The sequence below is a fragment of the Branchiostoma belcheri genome, unplaced genomic scaffold (genome assembly GCF_001625305.1).
Source record: "Branchiostoma belcheri isolate BF01 breed outbred unplaced genomic scaffold, Haploidv18h27 scaffold2, whole genome shotgun sequence".
In the NCBI taxonomy this organism is placed as follows: Eukaryota; Metazoa; Chordata; class Leptocardii; order Amphioxiformes; family Branchiostomatidae; genus Branchiostoma; species Branchiostoma belcheri.
In genome coordinates, this window is record NW_017803490.1 from 2,122,599 (window position 1) to 2,133,254 (window position 10,656).

The 10,656-nt window shown below is 41.3% G+C and overlaps 1 protein-coding gene across 1 annotated transcript; it reads right to left on the bottom strand.

The window, feature by feature from the left end:
• Positions 1-76: 76 nt before the first annotated feature.
• Positions 77-2,157, bottom strand: LOC109468368 (SLIT and NTRK-like protein 2). Its single transcript, XM_019766618.1, has 2 exons — positions 1,989-2,157; positions 77-1,146 (listed from the first exon to the last, which is right to left on the bottom strand). Exons 1-2 carry the CDS (start codon positions 2,155-2,157, stop codon positions 77-79), a joined length of 1,239 nt encoding a protein of 412 aa, XP_019622177.1.
• Between the last annotated feature and the right edge of the window lie 8,499 nt (positions 2,158-10,656).

Sequence of the window (10,656 nt, forward strand, 5' to 3'; positions counted from 1 at the left end):
TTGCGTATGGCTCACTCCCGGAATTCAGAAGCTGTGGCCCTGGGTCTTCATTGTGGGTCACTGCACATGGCTGAAGCTATGAGCCTGGGTCTTCATCGCTATCATACGTGATGGCATACGGCCGAAGCTGTGGCCCTGGGTCTATATCATGAGTGGATGCGTTCGGCTGAATGGCATCATTTTCTGCTGATGTCTTGTTATGAGCTGTAGAAGACTGCACACCCTCTTGAGACTCCTGCAATTGGTCTGCGTCAAAATACACCACCGCGTACGGCTGGATGATACATTCGTCTGTTTCCGAGGGTTTGGGTTCTTCTTCTTCCTCCTCTGTTTCAGTTGGCACGATGTGGCAAGCCAAGCCCGTGCCGTGAGAACCCTTGTAGAAAAATATCACGACCGCCAACGCTAACACAAAAAGGAGAGGCACGATTACGGCAGGGGCTATGGAAAAGAGACGGGTGAAGGTCTCATCCTTGTTGGCGTTTGGATTGTCTCCGAGAATGATGATGTAGTTTGTCTCTGTGACTGACGTCACGTCGTTCGTGTTTGTGGATGCAGGAATCTCCGTGCTTCCATGTTTCTCAGGCCAAGTATGCTCAGTGTACAGATCTTTGAAAGTAGTATGAGGAACCACAGAGTTTGTGTATGGAGTAGCTGTTGTGTTTGATATTTCTTCGCACTGTCCAAGGCAGGTCCCTGGTTGCACCGTGGTGGTGTTGAAAGCATTGCTGAAATTCTCTCTCAAGGTGTGTAGGAGAGTTCCGTGCAGTTCGGCCGGTGACGCACACTTCAGCGAGCTGGGACTATCGATAAAACCCAGGGTTGGTAGGCTACGGACGAACCAGTGTAGATTTGCGTCGCAGTGAAGCTTGTTGTCGTCTAGGTCGAGACTCAAACGCGGGTTTCGTGTTAACAGTGCAAAGCGGCTGTCAACAGTGGTAATGCGATTTGTCCCGAGGTTTGCCCGTAGAAGCGCCCTTGGCTGCAACAGCGCGTCAACGGGCACGGAACGCAGCCGGTTCTTGGTCAGAGACAGGAGGGAAAGCGAAGGTAGGCCGCGGAAGGCGTGCCGGGATATGGAGGAAATTGCGTTCTTGTCGAGGATCAGGAAGTTAAGACTGTTAAGCCCCTCGAAGGTATTAGGCTCTGGAAAGGAGATAGATGAATAGTCATGTTATGGAAAGGAGATGTACATGTATGAATAATCATATGATATTGCTAAAAAAAATTGCTCATAGAATATCCACAGCACAAATCTCAATTTTTTTTGTAGAAGGAACCGACTCAAAGGTATATGGGTCTGGCAAAATACGGAAGAGAACTATAAATAATATATATCAGATTGCTCCAAAAATTGGTTAAAAAAAAGACATACATATCCTTAGCTCTAATTCTGATATTATTAGCAGAAATTGCCTGAAAGGACAGTGTATAAGCAAGTTGCATTTTAGTGTCTTTTCTTGGTGCTGAACTGCCATCCGTTGATTCCTGTAGTTTGTTTAGAAGTGAAAAATTTGAATTTTGTGATATATGTCTGTCATTTATATCTGCCACCCTGAATAATGCATCTAAACTAAGATTTCAATCGCAACACATATAATAACTGCACTCCTGCATATCCAAACTGTGCATGAGAAGTGCTGGACTAGAGATATCTTTAACACTTATTCAAGGTGGCAGATGTATGCAATCTGTATGCAATGTAAATATAGAATACTACATGGTGTATTCCGTATCGCCCGAGGTCCCAGCCCGACTGCGGGTCGGATCGTCCAACGGCCAAAAACCAGAGGGAGATCCGATCTGCGGTAGGGCTGGGACCGAGGGTGGTGCGGAATACACTGTGTATACAGTATTTTATCGTATCCACCCGAAAAAACAGACATTTCAATGTGCCCGGGCCGTACCGCTAGTTATCACAAGGGCCGGAACACCCGTATTGAAAGTAATCGCAGCCCAGGTATGACATAAATGGAAGTTACTGTTACCTAGCCTGGAGATACGGTTGTCATTGAGGTAGAGGTTTTGCAGCAGAGGGAGGCCGTCAAAAGCTCCCGGCCGAATCGTGGAAACATTCGACTGTTGGATGAAGATCGTCCGAAGGCCAGAGGCATTTTCGAACGACTGTTCCACAATTGTGGAAGAGCGGAGAAACATGATGAAGATGGCTCGAGTCTCGTTGTTGAAGCCGGTCGGTATAACGTCAACACACGCAGGGAAGCTGTACGTTCCACCATAACCAACCCAGCTACAGGGGACAGCTTCCTCGTTTGCATGAATAGGCCCTATACAGCGACAAGATAGTTGCAATTCATCGGCATGGCAACTATCAGGGCAAAGTGATTTAGCTGAACGATTTGAGGCTAAAAGTAATGGTTGTACTAGTAACAATATGAGCGTCAGAGCCTTGCTTCTTGCCATCCTGTGTCCAGACATGTGCTTTGGCGACTAAGCCTTGAGTGAGAAAGCCAGGCAAGCCGCTAGGAGCTTTAACCTTTATCACACTGAAGCAGCCATTTGGCTACAATTCTCTATTGGCTAAAGGGTTAGGCAGCAGGGAGAAGGTTAAGTAGGCTACTGAACGGATGCTTTGATATGGCTATGCATAACCCCGCTACATCCCTACAGACGTTACATTTTGAATATCAATAGATAACAGAAATTCTGGGTCAGCAGTAAGCATGATGATTAGTCTGAGTGGACCACTCTTTCAATGTTTTGAGGAAAAATTATGAGGAAAAAACGTTTTGAGACATTTTTTTATAAAAATGAAGATATAGATGGTATCAGTTAGAAAATTCTTCAGGTAAAATCATGTACCTCCAAATTTTTCTTTTTTTAATGTACATGAGGGTTGTAGCAGTTTGAACAATTCGAAATGGGAGAATTTCATGTCAGAATGTTGATTGTCTGCAGAGGATAGAAATATAATCTGTAACAGTCTCAGCTGAGGGTCATTGACTTGATCTGTACAAGCTAAAAGTTCCACTGGGTGAGATGGCAAGCCTTTAGTGTCAGAACTATCAACGACTTTTTTTTTCGTGGACCTCACCCAAACAAAATAGTAAATATTATTATATTTAATATACAAATGCACGATTTACATAATTACATTAACAAGAAATAAAATTAGGATACAGAAATAAATTAAATATGTGATCTAGTTACTTAAACATACACAGTGTGATCAAGGTATAAGACTTAAATATTGTGAATAAGGCAATTTTTGTGATATTGACACAATGTTTATTACTGCTTCACATCAGCACATTTCAATCAGCATTTATACTTTAGGCATTTAAAACTGCCGAAACAAGCCCCAAGATGAGTCCTTTATTTTCTGGGTGGTACCCTATAAATCAACCCAGGGCCCTTCCAGTAACCATTTTCTGTCAGAATTTTGGGAATTTTTGCTCCATGAGGGTCAATATACATTGGGATAGTGTGGTTTCAACTCACCTTGTAGATAAATGACTGAGAATATTGGCTTTGAAAAATCAGGATTCCAAGCCCTAAAAACTGCACAGGATGTCTTTAAGAAGACTGACTATTGTTTCTCTCTCTCACAGAGAAGACATACTGCTGCATGTGGCCACCTATGAACCTCCTGTAGACTACAACACTCGAACCAGCTTTGATCTGAGGAGAATCGTGGAAGACCAGGTATGTAAACAAAAACATCTGCATCTCACTAAGAACTAAACATTTGCTAGCCAATGCAGAATATTTCTCTCATATCTTTTTTGAAAAGTGATATCCCTATAATGACCATTGCAGCTACATATACATAATTATTATACATGCGTCTATAGTGCCTCTTAGCAACGCCTCCTAGTGGAGAAGGGAGTACTGCAGCCCCTTTGTGACATTCATTTGTACATTGCTAACTTTATTGCACAACAGTTGTACAGGGTACAGAGTACAATTGTATGGCATCTACTAGTCATATAAACTACATTTTGATAAGGCTAGCCTAACTGATACATGAGTGGGTGGCTAGTATGGGATAGGTATGAACTTTTACAATCATTGGAGGAGTTTCAAATATCTAGTATACAGTCTTTGAAATACATCCCTTTGTATAGCATGCAGGGGTTGTCACAAGTCATTATGTATTCAAATTTGCTTTTGAATTCAAACCTGAAAACCATCAAAGTGAAAAAACGGACAAAATCTGGTGTCAAAGAGGTCCCTGATTATCTCTCAATTAATTTTGAAAATATTTTTAATTACCATTTACTCTTTCCAAGAAAGCAAACTGAATATTGCATTTGATGTTTGTTTGTTTGTTTGTTTGTTTTTTCTTTATTCATATATCCAAGCTATACATACATACACTGAACCATCCATTAGAGAATAATTCAAATCATAACAATCATTGATCATAACAATAATCATAACAATAATTCAAATCATAACAAATCATTGATCATAACAACTGCCATAACAATAGTTAAAATCATAAAAAAATCATTGATCATAACAAGTGTCATAACAATAATTCAAATCATAACAAATCATTGATCAAAACAATAATCATAACAGTAGTTCAAAGCATAACAAATCATTGATCATAGCAATAATCATAGCAATAATTCAAATCATAACAAATCATTGATCATAACAATTGTTTGTTTGTCAATAGTGGAGGAAAGAGCTACAAGAAAGAGAGGAGGAAGAAGAGAAGCAGAGACAGACGGAACTGGAGGAACGACAGAAGGAAGAAATCAGAGAACAGAAGGAAAAGGAGGAGAGGAAGGCTCAGAAACTTGGGAAGAAGCCCACTGGGAAGATGGGAGAAAGCACAACAACTGTGATGTGACTTTGGAAGGGTCATGAAAATGATAATTATTTTTCTTTTTATATCACCATGGGAGAAAGCACATATGAGTTAGGGAAAAAAGAGTGAATTGATTCTTTAAGGGCTACAGAATGATAAATTATTTTTCTTTTGATATCATATCACCACATGATCATGTGTAATGTTTGTGAACATACAGCAGTATATAAAGAAGGTAGGAATGGACCAAAAATGGACTTGTGCTAAATTGTACATTTTTTTGCTGTAGATGTTTCATTGAATTTGGATGAGTCCAATTTATGTGTTGGGAATACAGTTTGCTGAACTTTCAAGCTATCATTGCACATTTAATCTTACTTTAAAAGTTGTCCTAGTACACCTAATATTTTCAGGTAAATGTCAATGTTTTTTTTTTACATTTTGACAAATATTTTAAACGATACACACAACAGAAAGTTTGCTACTCTGGGGAGCTTTTGAGAGGAATCTGTCTCTTCCTAACCCGGTATGATTTCACTGTTGCCTACACCAGTGCGTAGCAGGTATGCAGAAAAAAGTCTTTGAATGACTTTTAACTTTATTTGGATCCATATTTAGCTTAATAGCTTTTCTTCCAGGAGTCCATGTCTTTTGAGTCCTGCCCTTCTCCAGGCTTTGATTTTCATTCGTGATCCGCAAAAGCTAGACAGTCAGTCTGTAAATTATAGACCTGTCCTCAGGAACCCCACAGATAGGGATATATCCCTCTGACAGCACCTAAAACAACAAACGGGGAAGATTTGGAGCGACTTTTGGACGACTTCCTAACTCACTGCGGGTACCGGGTTACACTCATGTGGTCAAGGTCATTGTCAAGGTTAAGATCCACCGACAACTTTTTGTTCTGGGAAGGAGTTGTTTATTTTAGTCTGATGTAGCCAAGGCTTTTCTTGGCTCTACAAGATGTACACTTGTTAACACGTGCTTGCCCCTGGAAATATAAATATATCACAGATCCCACGTTTCACCTGTTGTGTGGGGCTACAGACGATATAAGGTATCGTACACTCGCACAAGTGTGTGATGGTTTTGTTTTTCTTTCCTCACAAGGGTGGCTTACTCCAGGGAGGTAGTATTCTTGAGATGTTGGGGTTATAAACGCCAGTCTTGGGTTCAGACGGGATGGTTTCTCAAGAGAGGCCGCGCGGTATAACTCATTCAACATCTGTGTACCCAGCATGGAAGTTCATCTGAGTTGGTAAAATACATTGTACATGAAGAAGATTAAACTGTTCTCCAACTCAAAAAGAAATTAACTCACCAAAAACCGTGACGGGGGGCGTTACAGACTTCGGACAAACTTTGACCCAGTGCTGACGTCACACGTGGCTAAAAGGCTGATTTTAATTTTCTTCATCTGTGTACCCGATTCAGGGCAGAAAAACTGCATTTTGAAATTAAAGTTGCAATTTCAGGAAAATTCTATGTGCTGTCAAGAAAGTGTTGCGCCTTGTCTGAGCGTCTTGAACCTTTTCTAATCTTCTAAGACATTTTAGCACATTTTTGTCATGACTTCATACTTGAACTTGAAGCAATCGAAATAACCCAAGAACAAGCTACGGTACCACTAATAAATAGCTACGATGCAGGCAACTATTTTCTGTAAACGGCATCACATTTTCGCTATGGGACAGGGCTCATACAACTTTCTACATGTGATAGTGAATAATCTGTGGCGTCCTCCGTCTGTACTCTGCTCTTTAGGCTTTATGTAATAATATAAGTATGCTCTGTCTTCATCCTAAGACGAGGAGAGAAAAAGCTCCCAACATCTGCTTGGAGATTAAACGTTGGCTGACTAGTACGAAAAATATGGCTACCGGATTTCAGTGTTGAAAATCAATTATTTCACGTTTGGCATTAACAGTAAATAATCTGTGGCGTCCTCCGTCTGTACTCTGTTCTGAAGGCTTATAATTCGATGTTCTGTCTTCATCCTGAGACGAGGAAAGAAAAAGCTCCCAACATCTGCTTGGAGATTAAACGTTGGCTGACTTGAACGAAAAATATGGCTACCGGATTTCAGTGTTGAAAATCAATTATTTCACGTTTGGCATTTTGACGGACCAGAGGAGTTAAAACCATCCGCTGCGGTGGAAGATACAGCGGCGACAAAACAAACAAATTCTACTCGCTTGTCGCGTCTTGTCTGGACGTCTTTAATCTTTCATCAGATTACAAGAAGGTATCGTGACTTGTCTCGGTGTCTTGTAGGCTGGACGCCAGACCCCGGCCGACACAATTCTCCCTTCGGCTGGGGGAAGCCACAAGCCCGATTTTAGATAGCCTCTACCAGGCTTCGGGAGGCGGCCGAAAAGAGTAGAAATCGGCCAAATATTGAGAGATAACATGCCAGGGGAGTTGGTCCGGTAGAGAGAACTGTCGTTATCTCTCTATTTGGCCGATTTCTACTCTTTCCAGCTACCTCCCGAAGCCTGGTAGAGGATAGGTTTTAGAAGCCCAAGTTAGCACATGGGGTCTAATTTCTCTCATGTTGCTCAGTGTAGCATCGTCGCCACAGTATCGCCCATCTCCGTTTCGTAGCCCTTGTGCCACACAGTTGTGCAATCACTATACATGTAGCAGGGAGCTAGTCCACTGGTAGTGCTGAGTGCTAAGCAGAGAAGGGGGTGATGTCTATTGTAAAATTTTCGGAGCCGAGGAGCTAGCCTGTATATTACCCCTGGCAACAATCCGGCACCCAGGCTAGGTGTGTTGGATCTTAGGGCCTCCCTCGACAGGGCGACCAAAGGAACATGTCACGTCTTGTCTGGATGTCTTAAAAATCTTTTCTCAGACTACTCTCTAAGAAGGTGTCGTGACTTGTCTCGGTATCTTTCATCTTGGGCCTCCCTCGACAGGGCGACTTAAAAGGAACGTGTCGCGTCTTGTCTGGACGTCTTGAAAATCTTGTGCCCTCGACAGGGCGACATAAAAAAGGAACGTGTCGCGTCTTGTCTGGACGTCTTGAAAATCTTGTGCCCTCGACAGGGCGACATAAAAGGAACGTGTCGCGTCGTGTCTGGACGTCTTGTCTTGAACCTTTCCTCAGACGACAAGAAGGAATCGTGACTTGTCTCCATGTCTCCCGCGGCAGATCGATCAACTACTCCCGTCAGGTCTGTACGAGTCACCGGCGTGAGAGCTCCGTGGACTCTCAGCTGTAGGTGGCTCGTCACAGGGACATCAAAGAAAAACCGCCTTCTTTTGTTCTTTGTCTATGTTTAACTAAGGAAAACATATTGTTTTTGCTCTGTTTCCTCTTCCTCTATCTTCTTCTCCTAACAAGTAAAGTCAATGACCTGAACCAGACGTCTGTCACCATGGTAACTAGTAGGGTTACATCATGTTGCAATTTTATAGCAGAAAACGTATTGTGTTTGCTCTGTTTCTTCTTCCTCTTCTTCTCCAAACAAATAAGGTCGGTCAGTGACCTGCACCAAACGTCTGTCACCATGGTAACTGGTGTTGGGTTACATCATGTTGCAATTTTATAGCAGGAGGGATTTAGACTCCTGTCTGACCATATATACGAATGTGTTTTAAGTGAGAATTAACAGAGCAGACCATATGCGAAGGTAAACATTATGCATTTGCTTTGCAAATGTTACTTTTCTATTTTTTTGTCTTTTCTCGTCTTCTTTTTGATGTTGCTTTTATCTACCCAAATATCTTCTTACGCAGCCACCTTTTAATCTTCCATTTCCAAACCCTGGCCACTTTACCGAGGAGGTCAGTTTGGCGCCTTGAAGGTCAAATTTAGTCGGCGTTCCGACGTCTCAGTGCGACATGCCATCCCGCTCCGCGCCTCCCACTTCTTGATCTAATGGAAACCCGCCCGCTCTTCCTCCAAGAACCAGGCCAAAACGGAAGATAAGAGTGATGAGATAAGACGGATGTCAAGGCTTAGATCCTCCAAGTCTGTTTCTTAAGGCCAAGGCAAGTAATTGTTATGGATGACATCAGCGCGCGCATTGATTTTCGCCTGATTTTGGAAAAAAAGGAGAAATTTTGTTGCCCTCTGACAGTGGTCAACAGACGAAAATGTCTGTTGCCGGAACGTGGATGACAGAAATATGCACTTATTTATTGTTTTGTCTATTACATTTAGTTTGTTGTACTTTAGTGTATTTCATTCCTTTATATGTGATGTCGCCCCTGAATAAAAAAATATATTGTTTGACAAGGTTTATGATCTCAAAATTTTGAAATATAGAAATCTTGTTTTTTTTTAGCCCGCCGTGTTTTTTTCGCCCTATCGCATCAGATTTTTGTCTGCGTAGGATGTCATCCATAGAATTTACTTGCTGTGGCCTAAAGGCATCCAATGCCACTTCAAGACGGCAAAACAAAACAAAATTTTCTGCATGAGGAAATTGACATTTCTTGGCACAATTTTGTCATCCTTTCAGACTTCAAGTGTTTGAAATAGACCCAAAGACAAGCTACACGAGGCGTCTCTTTATTTTTTTATACCAACCAATATTTAAAAGCAGCCTACGATACGAAATAAGTACTTTTTCACCCCCAAAAAGTTCCAGTGCAAACAAAGAAAGTCCAGTAAAAAAGCCTAAAAACACACCAAAAATAACCCAAACCCAAACCTCTGCTTGGAGAGTACGAAACAAACAAGCTGAGTCGGTGAACTCTGTCGGACCCCAATTTTCGTAGATTAGGTTGGAAAGTTTTGTGGCTATGTCTTGCCCTATATTCTACTTATATGGCAATGTTCTGACTTCCATTTTCACTTTATGACATTGTCCTGACCTATATTCTACTTTTATAGTATAGTCTCCTGACCTAAATCTGTAGTTTTATAGCTCTGACCTGACCCAAGGACCTTTTCGTGTCACTGCTCCTGTTTCTAATCTCTCAGCAGATGTAGAAACAGTTTATAGACATGTCTTACTAATTATAGTCTTAGTGTATAATGTCCTAATTTGAGATATTTTACTCATTTTTGTCTGTTAGCAAGTGTGCTTCTTATTTTTCCTGTGTTTTTTTTTTTCAAGTGTCAATTATTATTATGTTTACCGAAGGAAAACATATTGTTTTTGCTCTGTTTCCTCTTCTTCTTCTCCAAGCAAATAAGTTCAATGACCTGAACCAGACGTCTGTCACCATGGTAACCAGTTCATTTCGTTTTAACCCCAATTACTAAGAAAATGACATCTTGTTTTGTCACCGTCAGATCATTTTTTAAAGTAAATATTTCCGCGATTCAAATTTGTGCAAAGTAATGGTTCTAATATTCGATCATGATATGAAACCCCGGTAAACTGAAATTCCCAGCAGTAATTTACTTTGGAAAGAACATTATTTGCTTAAAAATGAAGAAGAGGGCAAGAAAACGTTTTTTGGTTCGTTTTTGTCCGTAAAATTGTTTCGAAGTACATAATCAAGAGGTTTATTCAGCCGACGTTTCGGTGACCGTCTGTCACCTTCCTCAGGGTAAATCTGACTGGTTCAAGTCGGTTGAATAAACTCTTGGTTGTGTATAAAAAGAGTTTCTTTCTTCAGTGACTAAGTTACTAACATGATGAAACTATTCACGGACACCCTGCCTTGTCTGTAGCCCCATATTACACAGTAGTTAGTATCGGAATGTGTGCCGTGACTGGTGGTGATGGTAGGTTAACCCAGGGAGGGACTCCTACAGTCAGACCACACAGACATCATACACACTAGGGCAGCACAGAAACATTTTCTGGTTTAACGAATCTTGCCGCTGAAGGAAAGAAGGTTCGAAACTAGAAAGGTAACATTTGCAAAGCAAATGCATAATGTTTACCTTCACATATGGTCTTCTCTGTTCA